Raw genomic sequence first — 21045 nt, forward strand, 5'->3', positions numbered from 1 at the left:
TGTACACAATAGCATGAGTTTATAGTATGCTGGCTCTGTCACATAGTCTGGGCTTAAATAAACACCATCAGAGAAGGAGAAAGTCCCCTTTAATATACCTTTTCTAAGGTAGCTACACTTGGTGTAAGAGTGGGAATTAAATGTGCCCTGTTTTTATATGGCAATATCTAATCTACTTTGAAACAGGAGAAATAAAACTTTCATTTAATATAACAGTATTTATTTAACATCATTTGGCATCACTGTACCCTCACTTACTGCACATAATTTTTCACTGCAGGCAAGCTTTTGTAATTCATAAATGATCTCACTGCTGACAGAACAGTCAAATGTGTGCAAACCTAAAAGATTTTTTTCTTATTATTATCTTTTTTCTTTGTTAAACAGCCTTATAAATGTTGTTAGAGATATAATGGCAGTTCATATGGTTCCCTGAGCAGTTTATAATTCTGCATCACTGCTTCCCCAGGCTTTTGTATTGGGAGTATTTTCAAATTGTACTTAAATCATTGGCATCTCCATACAATTCTCAGAAAGTGATTTTGCATTTCTTAAATTCTTCTGAGAACTCTCTAGTCTATAGCCACTGATCAGCGTTGTTGCCTGAACAAGTAAACTCGACACATACATGTCTAATCCTGTCCTCTTAAGTGCCTGATTTACAATGTGGCTAATTGCATTTTTAGATTCCTGGCACCAGTTTTTGCTACACCACAAAAGGAGCCAGTTTCATAATTACTCCATATCAACCCCATTGTTGGTAAATCAAATTCTCAGGGAACTTTGCAGATAGCACGCTCTGTCAAGGCACTCTTGTTGAAATTGCTGCCAGCATGATGTCTTTCACTGTTAGTTGTTCCTTGATGGAATTTAATAAATATTCATTGGCAGAGTGCATTGTAATTGATTCAGCCACTTTCATTTTTTATCAGCTCTGCAGGATGCCACAGCCTCTGCAGAAAGTCTCCAAGATTTGCCAAAGGTTGACAGTAAGAAGCTTTAGAGATTCACTTGGTGAAGAGAAGGGAGGGAAATAGTATCTCTTATCGCCTTGTCTAATATTCGCTGTCATGAGAAAAAAAGCTGTATGGTTCTTTGGATAAGCAATGTGCCCTATATAACACACTTTAAAAATTCATAAATTCATAAAGTGTAATATTAAATGAGATGTTATGATATCAAATAGGTTTATGATTAGAGAATATCAATTTATAATGAAAAAATATTTCCAATAAAATGAAGATACATTACATTAATATCTATTTATTACAGAGATTTTCCACTATCCATAAATAGTGATTTACATAGTTTTTTCAGCATTCTCCATGCCAGGCACTATAAGCCGAATCCCTCCAAACTCTTCATAAAGGTTTTTCTCTCTCCCTGCATACCTACACTTACACCACGGTGCGTTTAGGGTCACTGGAAGTCTATGTTTAAGCAAACTCTGCATTTCTGCAGTCCTGTTCATGGAATCAGACCTTGCACACCAGTTTTTCTGAAGAAAGGTCAGCGTTAAATTTACATAATACATCTTCATTAAAAAGCTGTCAAACTGCAATATGCATTAGTATCAAAACGCGATAGATATTGGGTGCATTTTCTGTATAAAACAACAATTTTCTGCTATCAGTAGGGTCTACACAAAGTCCAGCCTCCTAAAGCTGGACTTTGCATTTCATCTTACTTTTTCTTTCAGTTGCCTTTCAAGAGTCCATTTAGGTAACTGCCTGAATCCCACTGGCCTGTTAGCATAACCATCACCTCGCTGATTTTCCATCTGTTTTTTTAAGAAAAGGAGCACACAGTGCTCTGCATGTATCGGAATGTTTTGTAAGCATATAGTTAAAAAAATATACTATAGATTCACTTCTTTTTTTGTAGACAGTGACGCAAAAAAAAAAAAGTAAATGTACTGAATTAAAGAGACTGACAAAGGTGTTAAAACCAGCCATGCTGGAAAACTGAGGCACATATTTAATTTGTTTCTTTTTGTTATCTGTCCCATTTATTTCTATCACTACGCATTGTGAAACAAAACAAAAAGATCTAAAAACTTTTTCCTCCTTTTTTTTTTTTTTTTGATGTTCACTTACTGGAATGCCGGTGAAGGTAACTGGAGGCGACTGCCAAGAGATGCTAAAGCTACTGCCATTGGGAGTGAATTTTGCTGACCCTGGAATGTTCACCGGAGGAGTGGCCTGTGTGAAAAGAAAATATTATTCCAGCAAGAAGAGCTATTCTTCTTCCAAAGCATTTCTAAGGATCTTTCACTCCTCAAAATGGTAAATCTATGAGAGACTTTCCAAGGCAGAAAAAACCTGCATGGTGACAAGCATTTTACCCTTATAAGACAGATAATCATGGGTAAGCCAGTAAGGAAGGGACACAGTTATATTTATATATCACTGTTCCTAAACCTTGTTTAGAGAAAGATGACAGCAAGAAGCAAAAAATACTACAAATGATCACCTGTTCCATGGTGATGAACAAGGCCATACTTAAACTGATAGCAGCTGGTTTACACAACTGAAGTGTGGATGCTGAGGCTTCTTGGACAAAACCAATCAACAGTAAGGGCTGACCATTTCTGATTTATGAGATAAATGTTAAGAATCATCCCAATTAAAACAGTCTTTCCTATTAAAAACAAGGAGCTGAAAATCATCCTGGGGATTCAAAAAACAGGTCTTAAATACTAAGCTCAAGCAAATATTTAAGGACTCCTGGGGTCCTTGAACTCTTACGTTCTTTCCATCTGGGATGTAATACCCAGTGCTGCCCTGGGGTGCAAAAACACGATAATCTGGGCTCAGACAGTTGTGCATCTTTCATCTTCTGCCTTTCCTTTGGTTTTCTCATGGGCTATGAATCCTCAGGAATTCTTTCCCGCCCCTTTTTGAATCCCATTTAATTTTCAGAATCAGGAAATTCATAGCTGTGAAGCTACCCTGCATAGCAGGAGTGTGAGCAGCCACCATGAACACAGGCTCACTTTGACCCTTGCATTTCAATTTTTCACCACAAAAAAATCCCTCCTTAAACTTATTAAGAACTTGCTAAAATGAGTTTTCACTTCTGGCTTTCAGTTGCCTGTGCCTGACAATGCTGCAATCCACTCATTTAAGTAGTGTTTGTGTTTGAGACTGCTGAAATTGTCTCACTGCTTCAGGGGAGAGAGTTCTTTCCTGAGCTGCTGGGCACAGAGGAGTGATGACAAACTACAACCTGATAGTCCCCACTAAAGATAATCTTCAGAGTAAACAAGTGCTGAAGCAATCCCCTGGAGTCTCTCCAAGGAAAAGAAAGTGAGACCACCAGATGCCTCCTCGTACAGCAGTGATGCGTACAGCAGTGATGCTCTGTGGGCTGCCGAGCCTGCTGACAGCTCCAAGAGAATCCACACAGACATGCAGAGCAAACATCCGCTGAGCTCCATAAAATATAAAAGCTTTGCTGAAAGGCATCAAGAAAATCTGGCAATTCCCCTGTTCAAACGGGACTCCTGACAGAAAGAACTGGAGTCAGCTGGATGAGCAGTGAGACAGCACTGCCTCTGCTCAGTATCCCACAGGGGTATCAGCTCAAACCTGGGGTCAGCACATTAACTTCCTCAGGTATTTGAATAAGACCTGAAAGGAAAATACTAGACGCTGAAAGAGCCCACCCGTAGTTCCTCTGTAGCCAAATTTAATAGGTGCAGGCACAAGTTTTATAAAGAAACACAAAGTACGTGAAGTTAAAAATCAACGTAATTTGCAGTTGCCTGAAATACCACAGTGCTCAATTCTTTTCTTCTCAGTGCCTAAATATCTACATCACACATGATCAGACTTAGACAGTCAGCCATCTTGTTCAGTTGTTTCCCAGATGTGCATATTTGTTCATCAAGCACTGTTCCCTTTTTCAGGCTAACATTTCAGACAATCTCTTCCATAAGGTATTCAACCACAACATTACAACGAACTGAACAGTTTCAATACCCCAACCTCACTTTGCTTAGAGGCCTCCATCTAATTTCCAGTCAAAACATATTCATAGGTAACTTACAGTTATTTGTTTGTACCAACACTGTCCTTATATTTGAAACAGCACGTGCTCATCCTCTTCCCTTTTCATACTTGTCCTCTCACTTTCTTCCCAGGCAGTATCCCATCCTCTCCTCACCCCTGCTTTGCCTAAGGTACCAGTCCCTGGGCTGGAGAGCCTGTTCATGTCCTCTCTGCCTTCCTTCTTCAATGCTGATGATTTTCTTTCTACCTCTTCTGACTGGAGCCCATCACATTGAATTTGGTTGACCAGAACTCTACTCAGGATCTGAGCTCTAGTTATCTGGGAGTCTTGTATAATGGCCTTAAAGTTCCCTGTCTCTCCGAGATATTTCTTATCCAAGAGAGCTGACAACTATTTTTTTCCCCTTCACAGCTCTATTGTTGTTGGCTCACGGTCATTCTGTGCTTGATTAATGAACAGAGGTTTCCTTCTCACATAATTTTCTAACTACCCCAGTTCATAGCAGAAAAATCTCATTAGTTCCCTAGGTGCAGGACTTTGCACGTTCTGACATTAAACTGCATCCAAAACCTATTATTCTCAAGATCATCCAGTCATGTAAGCATGATATATAAGTCCGGTACTGCTGATGTCTCCTGAGTTTGTTATCAGCAAACTTTATTTTATTATTTGTGTAGTACCAAAATGATTTAATGAAAATGAGGTCAGGGCCAAGAATAGCTTTTCATTCAACTCCACTAACATTTAAAATAACTCATTGCTGTTCTCCGTGACGTTGCAGTTCTCTCTCCTACACTAAATTTAATCTCTAGCCTAATAAATACTCCTTATATGTTTTAAGATCAAATGCACTGCTTGAATCCAGAAGGATTTGTTCTTCTGTACTGCTTCCTAGACTGTTCTAGTATCATCTTTCTCTGGGGTTCCTCCATTGCAGCTAACCTCAACTGCAGTACTTTCCAAAATTTCTTCAATTATTTTTCTAAATTTTTCCTCACACATAAGACTGGGTCAGAGAAGAGTGTCAGGACTTGCCTGCTCACTTCCCGTTTATACCCTTCTTACTACAAGTAGTCTACTTGACACTTTCCAATCATACAGGAAACAGCAATTAACGGATACTAACTGTTTAGGATTCCTGTGACCCAGCTTTGGGCTCCATTTTTTTTTTCCTTTTTTAACAGGAATCCTTGGATGAACAGTATTTAGCCTCCCTTATCGAAGTTGAGCTGTGAATTTTGCCTCCACTCCCAAAGAAGTAATTTCCACTTTCTTCTCTGGCTGGTAAGAGCTGAATCTCCACCCTGCCTCCTGGCTCTTCCTGCAGGACTGGAGGGATCCTGGCACAGGATACCACTGACCACTTCTGCAGAAGCTGCCTCATTTGCAAGGACAGCCTGAACACTTGAGCCTGAACACTTGCCTCCTGCTTCCAGTTTGAAAGCTGTGAACAGTGTGGACTCTGTCACTCCTCACTGATGAAATAAAGTATTGAAACCAGAGCAACTTGAAAAGAAGACACGGCTCAGGCACCTGTAGGCTCACGTTGTGGAACACATCAATTCAAATCCAATTTAAACACTTGAATTAGTATTTCCTTAGTGTGTTTACTCAGAGTGCTTTACTCAGAGGCTGCTTATCAAACAGGATGGTGTGAACCTCCAAAAAGGAGGGTAGACTGTCACTACTGCAAATCCCAAATGAAGTAAGACTCTTCTCAATGGCCTAGACTTGGCGCCTCACTCTCTGAGGCAGGGCTTCAGCTACACTGAGATAAAAGTCCTTCTCCTAGTTGGCTTGATCAGTCCCCAGGTTGGTGTGTTACCTGATGCAGCTTCCACGTGAGATACCAAGCTTCAATGCTCACAAAAGTCTAAAACAAGCCTCTGAATTCTGTGTGGTTCCCTCTGGCCTTTTAGTGGGTCTGCTCCAAACACACAAAGGTTTTAACAGCACAATGAAAGTTATTGAATCTGATAAATTTAACAGAGTTCAGTTCTCTGGTGCATACACAGGTCATGGACCACACTACTTCAAAGCCTCTATCCCTCTTTTCTCATATGGTATCCACACCAAAACATGTCAAATTTTAGTGCACTTTTAAAATTAATGCTTTCTGTCCAAACTTAGTTGGAAGTTTTTGGTACAGCAATTTTTGCCATTTGAAAAGCATTACCTTTAAGAGTAGAAGGATACCATCTAAGCCTTTTCTTTCTTCTTGGTCTACTTCACATATGCAAACTGACATCTTACACTGTACAAAACGAGGAAATTAATTGTTCCTGGCATCCCTCAGGTACTTGTCTACAAACACATCCAGTACAAGCAGAGCTGAAATGAAGGGATTCACCTGACTTAATAAGAATTTTTACAATGCAGGAGACCACATCCGAGCACGTCACCTTGGGCCCTCCTTATGATCAGTGAAAAATTAACTAATGTAGACAGTGGGATCACAGAGCAATTCTTCTCAACCTGAAGCATGCACCTATGTGTGGCTGGATAAACAGCACCCCAAAATCTAGAGTGGGCACATAAACAAACAAACAATTAGCTCAGAAGCAGACATCTACATTTAAACGAAACAAGCCCCTTGGGCTGCCCTTGAGAACTTTTCAGCCCATTAAAACCCATGGTTTTTTAAACTTGGCTCTTTAAAACCCAAACACTGTGATCTGACATTTCTTCATTCACTAATGACACCACTGTAATCCCTGAAGCTCACTCTGACTGACATTACCTGGTAAGCATGGTCCGTGTGTACGAGGTAGAGGTTGGTAGGAGCTGAGCGGCTCAGAGGTGTCATCAATTTAGTCTCAGTTTTGGCACAGGAAGTTTCAGGACGGATTGCATCTTGGGTGGGAAAGGAAGGAGGAGATGCTAGAGATGGAGAGACTGGGGAAAGACTGCTTAAGCCATCAGCTACTGAGTCCGTGTTGAGCCTGATTTCTGTATAGTAAAAATCCTCCTCTCCATCACTGTAGTCAGACTCTCCTATACGTCTGTATCAAGACAAAGAACGAAGAACTGATTAAATGAAAGCAAAAATGCCAAAGTAAATTTTAAATTCTAGATGCACGAGCAAATATATTCATATTGTCAATAAATTAATATTCGAAATTTCAACCCTACCTACTTTATCAGCATTCTGGCTGCAGGGAAGGGGCAGAGGAAAAGAAAATCATCTAGTGTGAAGGGAAAAGGAGTAGGAATTACTTTTTTTTTTCTTTCGGTGTTACTCTTGAATAATTCTTTGACCTTGGAGTAGATGTTTGACTCAATCTTAAGTATCATCTTCTCATTCCTACCTATTGTAAAGGTAACAAGAACCTCAACGCACTCTGACTTTGGCAATGACCAAGCAGCCATAGAATGACAGGTAAAGAAAGATAAGAGACACAGGCAAGACATAATGTTTATTAATGTTACAACAAATAATATATAATCTTATAAGTTACTTAAATAGACCAAACACAGTTATGGCTGTCATTCACCATAACTTTCCTTAGCATAACACAAGAATTTGCTAGAAAACATACTCACCATGCAACTCACTCAGATACAGGTAGAGAAGGGACTTACACGGGCTAGCTTGCAAGGGCTAAGGCTTTCTGGTCCAGAAGCAGACTTGTTGAAGGAAGGGATGTAGGTTTCACTGCCTTAACATTTAATCTGTTGCAGGTTTGAGTGCAAACGCTAGCACTGAAGCAGCCCTGACAAACCCCTATTTTAGTACATTCATAAACCACACACTATACAGAGGAAACTCATAGCTCACACGTGTATTTCCTCCCAAATCTTCCATACAGGAAATCTGAGTGCCCTAAGTGTCCTCCTGCCTGCATGTCCATATCAGGGCTGAACACTGGGTCTCCCTTTTCTCATGCATGCACCCCAAAACTATCCCCTAGTCAGTTTTGCAGCCTGCTTGCCTGTCTACCTGAGGTCCTCTCACCACCTTACTCAATAGACTAGTTGAGAGAGCATGGATCCAGCAGGTTTGAAAGGCTCTACCAGAAGTACCATCCATCAGACTGTAACTAGTCACTCACCAAAACTCCTCTCTCCAGCAAAGTTACTAACTCTAGATTCCAGGAAAGTTCTGCTTCTCCCTCTCCCATGCCACAGAAAGGATGTCCTCATAATATAAATGGCAAAGCTACATTCCTAACTGCATTTTGACAGAGATTTTCTCTGTTTCTGATACCCTTACTCTTAAACCCAACAATAACTGCTATGACCTTCTCAAGACTATCCTGAGCTCCACATCAGATTACCTCCATGTGGTCACTTTAATTTTTAAGCAGTGGGTAACACAGACCCACACAACAAAGATGGATTTTCACATATATAACAGGAGAAGAACATGAGTCCCCACTGTAACTATATATGAGATACCTAGGTCGCTCAGTGAACTGCACAGGAGACTTCAGTTGCAAACTAAACCTCTGAAACAAACTTGTATCCTAAAAGATTCATTTGCCTTTGCTTCTAGTCCAAGTAACTTACCCATGAATCCTGGTTTTGGCTGAATAGTGAATTTTCTTCTGAGTAGCTGGTACAGTGCTGTCTTTTGGATTTTGGATGAGAATAATGTTGATGCTGAGCAGTGCTTACTTTTCAGTGAAGGACTTTTCAGTTTCCTGTGCTCTGACAGTGAGCAGGGGCACAAGAAGCCAGGAGGGAGCACAGCCAGGACAGCTGAGCTGAACTGACCAAAGGAATATTCCATACCATAGAATGTCACGTTCAGTATATAAACTGGGGGGAGTTGGCTGGGAGCCACCAGTTGTTGTTTGGGGATGGGCTAGGCATTGGTCAGTGGGTGGTGAGCAATTGTATTGAGCATTATTTGTTTCTTTTCAGTTTTATTCCTCTCTCTTTCCTTTTCATTAGAATTATTATTATCATAACCATAATTAGTATTATTAATATTATCTTTAATGTTATTAGTTTGTGGGTGTTTTTTTCAATCATTAAACTGTTCCTATCTCAACCCATGAGGTTTATTTTTTTTCCTTCGATTCTCCTTCCCATCAGAGAAGGAAGAAGATAGTGAGTAAGCAGCTGCACAGTACTTAGTAGCCAGTTGGGGTCAAACCATTACAACATGGAATTGTGGCTCAGTTTCTTTTTTTTTTTTCAGGTTTCTTAGGTGCTTTGTGGTTCTGAGGGTTTTTTCGGCATTAATTTTTTTTGGTTTTGCATTAATTCAACTCAGAACTGGCGCAAGCATCTGACCTGATGTGAAACAAAGCTGGAAAGTATTCATGTAAGACCCTGAAACATGTCTTCTGCACAGCGCCATCCCAGATGTGATGTGCAAACAGCATGTACCCAGCAAATGCCACTGAGCTGTGAGGCTGATAGGCAAGTGCAGTGTGATCTAGAGCTGTATCTGACCTTTTAGGAAAGTTCACAGAACTTCAGGAAAGTGCCTCACTGTTGGAAGAAGTGCTCATCTGCCTTGACCCACTACTCCACCAATTCCTCAGAAACCAAGGCATATGAGACAGAAAAGCCACGGACAATCCAGTTCATCTCCCCAGCCAAGTGCAATTGCTCCCCTGCCAGACCAAATCCTTTAACTTCCGAAGAGACTGCTCTCTTACCCAAGGTGAATGGTCCGTATGTGTTTCTGAATCCCTGCAGCTGTGCTCAGTACCTTCCCACAGTTTTTCCACAGGCATTTGAACATCACCTTCATGGAGTTCTGAAAATTATGAGTAAAGTATGGTTACATGTATGGAAGTTGTATGGATATTAGGAAATATTTCTTCACTGAAAGGGGTTGGCAGCATCAGAACAGGCTGCCTAGGGAAATGGTTGAGTCACCAGCCCTGGAAGTATTTAAAAGACGCGTTGATGTGTCGCCTGGGGACATGATTTAGTGCTGGACTTGGCAGTGCTGGATTAACAGTTGGGCTCGATGATCTTAAAGGTCTTTTCCAACCTAAACAATTCTGTGATTCTATAATTCTATGAAGATAAAAGAAAAACCAAACCACCTAAAACAGATAAACAGTTACCAAACACTGTGAAGGTTCTTCCAAATTTGTGATGATCTAAGAGTCTCTGCTGAGTGTGTCACCCTACTGAATTCCACAGTAAAAAGCTGCAGGAGCAGCTTGTGACAAAACTTTACCTCTCTTCGTTCATTGGCAAAGCTTTTTCATTTTAAGTTCCAGTTTGTCTCCCCACTAAAGGAGGTAGATGATATAAAACTTCCTACACTTCTTTCAAAAAAAGAAAACTGATGAGGACTTCTCTCTGAATGCAAAGCACCTTCTTAAATTCAGGTCTTTCTAAAGCAAGCTCTTATAAATGTTTCTGCTCATGGAATTTGCAAAATACAAAAAATATTGTGCCAGAAAACCATAGCTTTAGTTTCTGCTATGTCAATATTCACCCATAAGCTGGAAAAAACTGCTTTTATTGCATTCAGAAGCTGCTGTTACGCTTATTCGGACAAGGGAATGAGAAGCCATCATGCTGTGTTCAACATAAAAGAAAAAAAATGTGCATAATCTCATTTTAATATTCCTTTTATATTCTTTAATATAACTTTCATTGATCTAAACTGAGTTATCCCTGATTTAGAGCACAGCCAACAAGGTTATAAGCATCCCAATCTTAGATGTTTTGAAGACTGGAGAAAACCAGTCTTAATGTAAAGCACAGTGTGTGGTAACAACACAGATGTTGCAGAACTCTTAGATATTTAAAAGCTAATTTTACTCGAAAATGAAACCAATTTTGTACTTTTTAAATTTAAAAAAAAATCTAAATAGTTTATACTTCTCAAAAATAATTTTCTCTGTTATTACAGAACACATTATTAACACGAGGAAGAGCTTCAAAATACAGTATTATTATTCTGTAATTTTAGTTACATGTAAGATTAGGTGAATGTCTTGAACAAAAGCTGACTTGGTGCTTTCTTCAATTTGAACCCTTTGGAACTGCATGCCAGTAGATGGTTTCAGCATTTGCTAGAAAGATGATGATTAGAATATAACTTACAAAAAAATAATCTCAGCTGATGGGCTTTCTAAAATATAAGTTGATTGCAGTAACATGTTCTCATAGTTACTTCTCAGTCTAACATCTGTTTGAAAGTATAGTTGCTAAGGGATTTGGGACTTGAGGTACTCCATCACATGGTTTATATGAAAAATATCTACTTTGGCATAAAATTGCAAAATTCCATCTCTATTCTTTTATTTGATATTACAACTATCATTCAAATAGATACAGAATTCTTTTTTCCCTCTCCAATTAAATACAATCTATCTAGCAATTCTGACCGACACTTTTCTTACTTTTATAATACTGAATACTACTATCAGCTCAAAATCACACAACCAACCACCAACTATGGCAAGAAGATGAAGGCCATGCTTATCATTTAGGTTTTAGGAATTCCAGTGTGACATCACGAACACCCTGTGCATCTTTATGAACACAGCATGGTTTAACATCCATCCCTAGTTTGAGGGTAAGACTATATTCTTAGCTTCACTGTGGTTTTGATGCCGTAAGATCCTTAACTGTCAGTGCTAGGAGTTTGCAAAAAACAGTGTATTTTAACATAGTCAAGTAAGAGCCCACTGAGTAGAAATAAAGAACAAAACCTGTGCTTCAATTTCTGACTAGTCCAAAAATTGCCTATTCAGGTTTAATGTTTTATTTAAGAAAATAATGGAACATAAATGGTTTGGTGAGGAATAACTACATTAGTGGAAACTTTTAAGCAAACAACTTTCTTAAGGGGAAGTGCCTCCTAACATGACATTTTCCAAACATGAAATGGAAGAAACTTTAATGAGTAAAAGTAAGGTTACCAATCACTCTATTTACAGGCTTATTCCTTCTGACTTTTGCAGCCCTGAAGAAGAAATAACCTGAACATTTTTATTTCAGCTTCTAAAGGTGCAAAGTTGTACTTAGATCAAGTACAGATCAAGCCAGAATAAAAAAACCTGCAGGAAAGTAAGCTTATTTATAAAACCAAGTTTGGCATGGAATGTTATTGTTTATCTACATAAAATATTTGTCATACAAAGCAAAATCCCTGTGAACTAGAACAGATAGTGTAATAGACCTATGGTGGGTACATAAATAGAAATATTTGAAAGCAACTTAGAAAACAATAAAGATGGCAGCTGCAAACCCATCTGTCTCATCACAGCTGAGCAGTGAGAATGATGCGACTACGATGAACATTAACTGAGAAGCAGAAGGCAAACCAGCACACTTCTGCACCCCTACTCTCCTGTCCCACATGCCCCCAAATCATCTCCCCAAATCATCTCTGTCTTTAGTTTAACAATCAGCTCTAACTTCTAATTTATCATAACAGAGATGTCCTCCAAAATACTTTTCCTTCTTAGCAAGACACACAAACATTTTAAAATCCTCTCCCACGATCAAGGGAAGAACAGCATGGGTCAGCAAATAAGCAACTTCTGGAGCAAAAGGATAAATCTGAACAGGTTTAAACAATCATTAAAACTTCTTCCTGCTGGTGATGAAGCAATTAACTGTCTCAGACTGAGCCAGAAAAAAATTCACTAAGGGGAATAAATTCTCTGGTTTTTCACTTTACAAAAAGCCCTTTTTCATCTTGGTATGTAAAAATCTGTCCCGTTGTGTTGGGAGGGATGGAAACTTGGACTAGTGCCATCTCTTTGTTTTCTTTTTCTTCCAGAGGAGCTTGCTTGCTAGCATAAGAGTGCTTTTTGGGGTTAGTTTTGGACCTTTTTTTTTTATTTCACATTATGTTTTATTTAGTCTGCTTTTGCACTCTGAGGATAAATTTGGCCAATGCTAATACTGTATCAAAAGCCATCAAGTTGAGCTCTCTCTTTCCTTCTTTCACTCCATATGTTTGTGCAGAGAAAGCTTCACAGTATTAAGGTATCTGACATGCTGTCAGACAAACAGCACTTCCAGGGAACAAGGAGTATTAAGGTCATATCCAGTTTTTGTGATGACATACAAGGCTGCCTGTTGCATCCTGCACACACAGGATTTGTCAAAGTACGACAGAAATCCCATGAATGGCCAGAGGCAACACCTTCTGGAAATTACTCTAGTGTTTCCTGCGCAGGAGGCTCTGTAGAACCTCACCATCTGCCAGGAAATATGTGGTGCTGATGGCAGCATGTGTGTGCAGGAGGTGACCAGGCTGAACGAGACACAGTTACTAGGCTAAGTACCTATGTTAACTGGGTGTCAAGGAAGAATACACATACAGAGCTACTAGGTGATTTCTCACAACAAAATAAGCCTATCAACATCCTGTCTGCCCATGGGCATGGAATTTAACATTAGGCTAACCTTTCTCTTCCTAGGAATGGGTTCATCGAAGAGAAGGTTGCTTGTTTCACCTTCATCAATACCATCATCTGGCTGGGAAGGTGTCCGAAAAGTTTTGAAGCTATCAGCTGACAGAGGTGGAGATGGGGTGGATGGGTTGGACTGGTCACTGGGAGCATTCCAGCTCCAGTATCCACTGCTGCTGGTACTAGAAGGCACAAATCCTCCTTCTTTCCAAGATCCATTCAGGGATTCTGTCAAGAAACAACAACAACCGTCATTGCAAGAGTATCATTATTTTAGAGCTAAGGAGCTTTTTTTTCTAAGGCTTAGATGCCATGTTGGTAATTAACTGTATGTTCAATAAAGGAAAGTGAAAGCATTGGATGTAGAGAGGACAGCCATATCTATCCCACTGCACACAAATTACATATTCCACAATTGATTTTTCCTTTTTTATTAAAAAAACCCTCAAAGTAAAAGGAAATGCTGGGTTTGGAAAAATGACCTGTTCTGGAGCATAAACAGCAATAAACAGTCAGATATTGCATGCATGATTAAAGAACATTTAAACTGATCTTTAGAAGTCCCTGCAAACCCAAACTATTCTATGATTCTAAATACATCCTCAACTTTTAACAGGAACACGTGACTGTAATGGTCATGAGAGCAAGCTCCACATGGCCAACAGGAAAGGGGACATACACTCTGAGCCCCAGAACACTAAGCAGATCTGCAAAAACATGATCTTCATCCCAGTATTAAAACATGAAAGAAAACCATAATTACACTCTGTCGTCTCATCATCTCTCAGTACACACGCCTCTGCCTACATGAGGTGGTACGTACCCCTTGGGATACCCCATTTTCTTTATACAGGTGTATTGATAGGCATTTAGTTTCAGAATTGGAACATACAGACCACCTCCAGATCCACAGTAGGTGTGGATCACCTCCACACCTACTCACTGGAGGAAGTGCCTCCTCACAGCAGCAGTTCCCCTGACATGAGAAGGTAGGCAGACACTCTAATGAACAGGTTACACTCTACAGCACTGTGGGTGGGAGTAACAGCGCTGCTTGCGCAGCCTGAGGCACAGCTTGAGCCATGCTTCACGTCCTGAGGTCCTCAGGCATTAGACATTGGCATGCCACTCTTCCCAGCCCTTAAAGGGCTTTTGTCAGGAGAGGAGGATGTAGGTCATCAGCTCAGCAATGGCATGGCCTGAGCACATCCAGTGGTGCAGCCACAGGCAGCTCTGCCAGAAGCCCCAGGTTCTTTCAGGGCTTGAGCACATGCGAACGGATGGTTTAGGTGCGGCTTCTCGCTAACTGAGGCATTGGAAGCTGTTCCCAATGACACTGTATAGTGTCTGAGCATTGTGCAATACCTGACAGGAGCTGGTAAGCAAATGACTTCTTATCTGTTCATGAAACAATAGTTAAGTGTGAGACTAGTCTTTTCAAGCCAGTGCCTGCCTTTAAGAGTTCTGCAGAAGTCACTCCTTCACTCCTTCTCAATGTCTTACAGGTAAGTTAACTAATGATATCAGCAAGAAAGCGAGTTATCAAAAGCTTACCCCAAAACCAATGAATTTTTGGTTTTTTCCTCCTAATTCAGTTGGTTTTGGATGAAATCCTAAATCATTAACATCAGCCGCTCACAAAACAGAATGCAGTGACCCCTTGAGTAGGCAGCAGCCAAGTCCCTGAGTTACTGATTTACTGAGCAGGGCCACTCAGCATAAACTGGATCAACCCTCCCTCTCTACCTCTCCAATTCCTCTTTGAGAAAGGACATATAGATTTCCGGTAGCTAATAAGTTAACATATAAAAATGTCATGTTTTGGCTCATGATTACAGCCTTCATGTGGCTGTAATGAAGGTGGGTTTTGTTTCTTACAAGTATTTGTACTTCAGTCTTGTGCCAAAGCCAAGAAATACATCTGGTATCAACTTGTGACCTTAGCATAGCTTAAAATTTCCATTTCTTAAGAAAAACAAAGGAAACAGCACTCTTTCAACTACTACTTTCTGATATATTTATGGTGGTACTTTGTATTCTCAGGGTTTACAGCTTCTCCTCACCTTGCTGAGAAAGAGATGCAAATCAAGAACATTTTTAAAGTAGTATAGAAAAGGCTGAATGAGGTTGACAACAGCAAAAAACCCTAAACACTGGTTCTCATTAATACTAACAAATCTGTCAATGTGAAGAAGATTAAAATAAAAATAAATGCAACTTACTCTTATTTTGGGGCTCTTTTCACATTGCTGGAGTTGCGTGAAAGAGAACCAGACCAAATATTACTCAGCTGCAGGGAAACAAGGGCCAAACTCTGATCCAGTTTACATGGGTGATCATCCCCAATAATTCCAGCACAGATCTGCCTTTAATATTAACGCTAATGTTATTTTTTTTTAATGCTAGGGAAAATTACGTTTGTTTAAAGAAATGTTTCTTTAATTACACTGCTCCTAACTGGCCTTTTTTGGAAAAGCATGTAGAAAGAACTAATCATTAGTACATTTGTTGCTCATATTAGTAGGATCAGAGCCTAGCCTTGCAACATCAAATGAGTTTTATATTATCAAGTGTTTACACTTTTATTTAAGTCCTAAGTACGTCTTAGTTAGTCAGGCAAAACTAAGATATTCAGGGAAAAGGTGCCCAACTACGGCTTCAAAATCTTGTCTGTGACTATTGAAAACATGTGAATTACTTTTTCAGGTTAGTCTTCCCAGATTTTGGGAAACAAGAAGACAAGCTGTGTGAAGAAATATCAAAGAGCACTCAGAATACACCAAGAAATATCAAAGGTAGCTAACAGCCACCATTTACCTATTAGCAATTCAAAAGGCTTGTTGGGAAGCTGATGTGCACTGCAGTTCCTGACAACTGTCAGCTGCTCAGACTGCCTGAGGTGGCAAGTACTGCCTTACCCACAGCAGAGCAGCTCCCTGGGACCAGGGATGCAGCGGGGGACAAATCCCTGCCTGGCACATCAGCACAGATCCATCTTCGGCTGTGGTTTCGTCTGTGAGCTGAGCAGCTGGAGAGCAGGTGTGTTTTTATCCTTCTGTTGGCCTCCCCCAGGGGCTGGCAACCTCCTGCCCTGAGGCAGGACAGTCACTGGGGATGTCACTGATGGAGGTTTCCCAGGGCTCCTCAGAGCAGTGGTACTCCATAAACAGTTCTGGTTTTCAACACTGGAAAGCACACAAATAAGAGCCACGAGTGTTCGTGGCTAGAATTCCAGCTAAATGGATAAAACTTACATTTTCTGGAAATAAATGGAAAAACCACAGTGTTTGTTTAAAAATGTTTGAAGATGTGACATTTGGTATGAATTTTTTTTAAGAACATCATTCAGTGGATTGCCTGAAGAAATACAAAGACTACATCCCTCTTAATTTGCATCTCTAAGTATTCCCTCAGTCTACCAGTTATTTACAGAAGGGCATCTAGTGTCTATTTAGCAGGGTAAGTTAAAAAAGAGCCAGTGTCATACAAACAACGCTGAGGTATCCTAACAAGGGTGTCCTAATTTAAATTATTCCTTAAAATAGAACACTTGAAAATTTATTGTAACTCCAGTCAATCTTGCACAGATTAATTATATTTAATTATCAATCTCTTTATTACCAAGAACTTTTTATATTTATTTTTATTTGTGTGTCTTCTGCTATACTATAAATGAAGTAGTCTTTAAAAGGGTTACAGATCTGATGGAAGACATCAGAGAGTTACAAAGAGCACAGGAATTGAGGGTCTAATTGTGCATCTGCAGAAGAAGATCTGTTGCTGTACAGACTGCTAGTGCTTGGCCTTTCAGCCAAGTGCTTTGCCTCATTGTGGTTTTGGGTAAAATATGACCTGATTTCCATGGAGTGGAGGACAAGAACAACTGCTATCACACTTACTGGATATGGCACTTGAGGACATGGTTCAGTGGTGAACATGGTGGAGGCTGATGGTTGGACTTGGTGATCTCAGAGGTCTTTCCCAACCTTAACCATTCTACAATTCTAAGATTCTATATGTGCAAATACAAACAAGATCTTCAGAAAATTAGTGTTTCAGTGAGGTCAGGATATCTTACACAGTGCTCATATCCCATTTATGGAATGGGGCATCTCCCATTTCATAAACTGGAGCCGCTATAGTTACAGAAAAAATTTCATTTCCAACAATGCTGCACCAGAGACTTTGACTAGGTTTGAGCAAACCTCAGTATGAACCCCAGCATACCAGAAGACAGCCTTTGTTCTCCACCATGGCCACAAGTCCTGGATGCAAATCCCTAAATGAATGGTCCTGGCACCCCTCCCCGCAGCCCCTGGCTCCGAAGGCTTACCATTGGGTCGGACAGGAGGGCTGCGGACCAAAGGGCTGGTGGATAAACTGGTGAGTACCATGGCTGCTGTTACTTTATCCATGTCCAGTTCTTCTGAAGACTTTCTGAAACACAGTGAGTGGGAGGCAGGAAACACATCAGCAAATATTTAACTTTTTTTAGGTTTTTTTTTTAGGTTTTTTTTTTAATACCAGCCCAAACCCTAAGCCAGCACAGCACAGTAACAAAAACAAGCTGCCGCGCAGAGTTCTCAAAGCTTCAGTCTTCTGGCAACCTGAGCGTATCAAGTGGCTACTATAAGCAAACTAGCTCAGTGTAAATAGGAAAGGAAGTGGGAAAAGACAATACATCTTTGTATAAATTCTTGAGATTATTGTGACCCTCTGTAACTTTAACTTTGTTCTTTATTTTTCAGAATTCCAGCTATTCATATTCTTAGAGTGAAGTGTATACTTAAGGTGGTTTTCTTTTTCTTGGAGGAAGACACAGAGATGCAAAGTTGGATAAGATTAGTAGCAACATTAATAACATCCACTACTCTCTGTAGGGTGAGGAAGAACTATGAACTGGAACTAAGGGATGTGAGTTTGTTGCTTCTGCTTAATGCTACTAACCTTTCCCTACTTTCTCCAAAAGACTGATCCTAAATTTTTCCCAGTCAGACTATAAACCAATTATTTCAAATAATTAGGAAATTGGCATAAAAACCAGGCAGGCGAGGCAAGGGTGGGGACAGAGAGAGAGGGAAGAGGTTTTTTGTGGGTGTGATGGGCACCTGAGCCATCAGCACAGCGGGAAGAGAGGGGCCCATCACTCTCTTAGCTGGGAACCTGGATAAGTCAGAGTAGAGGACATGGGGAATGGGTAATAAGGAGGGCAGCCAGCTTTCCAGGGGAGGGAGGAGAAGATGTGGACAGCAGACAATGCCATCAGGGACCAGGCTTCAGTGACCCATTGCTCAAGGAGTCATGTTTTTTTTAAGACAATGAAGGATTTTGTCTGTAAAAATTATATATTCCCTCCTCCCAAGAGTAACTCTTCCTTACAATGCAAAATTTCTGAAGAGTGAATGTACCAAAATAAAACTATTAAGCTCACTAGGTTTGGCAGACTTTTGCTTTCCATCCTTGTGAGATTTCCACCTTGTGGGCAGAATCAAAGCAGACAGCTTCTTGTAACCATTTGCTTTCGAACACATGACTGATTGTCCAAAACCATCTTTTCATTTTGTATAGGTCAAGTTAATTTTGTTCTTACAAAAGGACACTTTCCCCCCTTTGTGCTGCAATGTGGGGTTTCTCGAATTGCATCTGTGCCTTGCCAGGAGCTCTATTTAACCAGTCAGGTTGAGTCCAATTTAAAGCCCAATATGAGAATTGGCCAGCTATCTGATGTTTCCCACCAACTGCTGATTGGTAAGTCACCAAGAGGAACAGGACATGCTGGGTGCACTCCCTTTTCTAGAATCCTATCTCACCCACCAGGTGGAAGGCTTATTAACTGGAAACTATGCTGCAGTCAAAGCCTGTTGAAAATTTAGTGAGCAAACCTCGAACTGTCCATGAAACAGTTCACAGCTGCTTTTTGGCTGATGCAAGGACCCACACAGATGCTGATGAACACTTTCCCAGGCCACACAATAGCTTAGCTCTCCTGACTGTCTTTTGCAACACATCAGTGTCTGGAACCAAAATGCTGATGATGGTTCCTGCTGCATTATCATTATATCCGTAGAAAGCTTCTCTTCCCTCAGCCAAGGCTTTTGCTAAGAGCACAGCAGCCATATGGTCATCATCAAGTACTGGAAAGGTCTCGGATATCTGCTATAATCAACTGAGACCTGAATACGTCACCCATCAGGTCCTCATGCCTGCAGAGGAATATTTCACTCAGAATGCCAAATTCCTCTGGGCTCAGAAGACCCTTCCTCAGGGATGACATTGAGAAGGCTTCTAAAAACCAGCCCTGCTACATGATTTTCCAATTACCTAATATCCCAGTATGAAAATCCACTTTCTGAGAAAGATTCAGTGTCTCTGTAGTCCATTCCTTCCAAACTACACCAACTGTCCCTACACCTTTATCCAGCTGTGGATGAACCACTAATATCTGCACTTCTGCAACACAGGAGGACAAAATGAGCATAAGTTCCTGATATGTTGCAGAAGCTGATCCCCAGTGTTTGCAATCAGCCTTCCATCTAGGCTCTTGTCTGTGTGTGGCAACAGGACTAACCTGCTCTTCATCCAGGCCTCTGCAGAACTGCAAAATCACACCACAGCAGATGATGCGTTTCCCTAGTTGATGTCGAGATGTCAGAGTCTAGACCCAGACCTAATCCCAAAGTTACTCCAAGTAGTCTATAAAATTTAACTTCTTCTAGTACTTTCGTATTGATTTTTTTTTCTCCCCTCTACAATGACAAGCACTGCTGCTCTGAAAAACTAACCCCTGCTCCAAATAATTTTGCTATGTCCCAAAATCGTCAGCGTTGGCATCTGTGCCTAAGGTGAAAGTTTTCACAGGCAAACAAAGGACAGGAGCAGACTTGAGAATTCTTGCCATTTCCAGTCATGCTAAACCACACTCTTGCAGCTACTGGAATGCTTTTTTCTACCTAATCCAATTCAACAGGCTAACAGGCCAAATAAAACAAACTTTGGACTTCTTCTCTGTCCATTTTGGATATAGCTCCTCAGCTATATCCAGCACACAAGGAATGCTGCTCTCATGCTTCTTAGCCACAAGATTTTAGCAGCTACAAGTTCTGGCTTATGTGACTCTGCTCCTAAACACATTTTTACAGTTTGGCTCATAAATGTAAACACACATATTTCATATATCACTCAGCCAGAACTGTTGCAGCAGCAGCAGCCTTCAAGAGATAGGCAAAGCGTAAAACTGAAGACAGGAACCACTTAAGCCATCTGCATTTAGTCAGCATCACATGTGAGCTGATGCCTTAAGACTGCCCCGGTATTTTCCAGCTTTCTCTGCTGGAAAGCTGAACCTGCATACAGCTGTTAAACAGTATTTGCACTGAGAGAGGAGAATAACTCATTTGTTACACACAGATTGTTCACAAACCATTTATCCCACCATTGCTGAGGCAATTTTCTGTGGACTGAAGTTATAACCCCTGATGTTGTTTATATTGTTATTAGGTGTAATGAAATTTAAATAAGTTGTAAGATCTTCTACTACATTAGCTATGAAGATTTCTTCTTTCCTCCAGTCCCAGATCTGAGTCTCCAAAAAGCCATCTCCTGACATCTTGATGGATGTGCTTGTGTCAACCCAGTCTGCACTTGAGATCAAACAGTTCTGGATCCTTTATTTTCAACTCTTTGT

The 21045-nt window shown here is 40.4% G+C and overlaps 1 protein-coding gene across 5 annotated transcripts in view; it reads right to left on the reverse strand.

Moving 5' to 3' along the window:
* Positions 1 to 21045, reverse strand: part of ZNF704 (zinc finger protein 704) — a 132007-nt gene that overhangs the window by 48757 nt on the left and 62205 nt on the right. For 4 of the 5 annotated variants that reach the window (XR_003526864.1, XM_027638537.1, XM_027638535.1 and 1 more), the window contains exons 3-7: positions 17695 to 17798; positions 13357 to 13589; positions 9627 to 9727; positions 6755 to 7016; positions 2097 to 2201 (exon numbers count right to left, since the gene is read on the reverse strand). Coding sequence is in view for 4 of the 5 variants with exons in the window: in XM_027638537.1 (XP_027494338.1) it covers positions 2097 to 2201; positions 6755 to 7016; positions 9627 to 9727; positions 13357 to 13589; positions 17695 to 17798 (805 nt within the window). In the remaining variant the exon portion in view is untranslated. The remainder of the gene's footprint in view (positions 1 to 2096; positions 2202 to 6754; positions 7017 to 9626; positions 9728 to 13356; positions 13590 to 17694; positions 17799 to 21045) is intronic. The other variant, XM_027638536.1, reaches the window with a different exon arrangement.

The sequence above is a fragment of the Corapipo altera genome, unplaced genomic scaffold (genome assembly GCF_003945725.1).
Source record: "Corapipo altera isolate COAL_440 unplaced genomic scaffold, ASM394572v1 49, whole genome shotgun sequence".
Lineage (NCBI taxonomy): Eukaryota > Metazoa > Chordata > Aves > Passeriformes > Pipridae > Corapipo > Corapipo altera.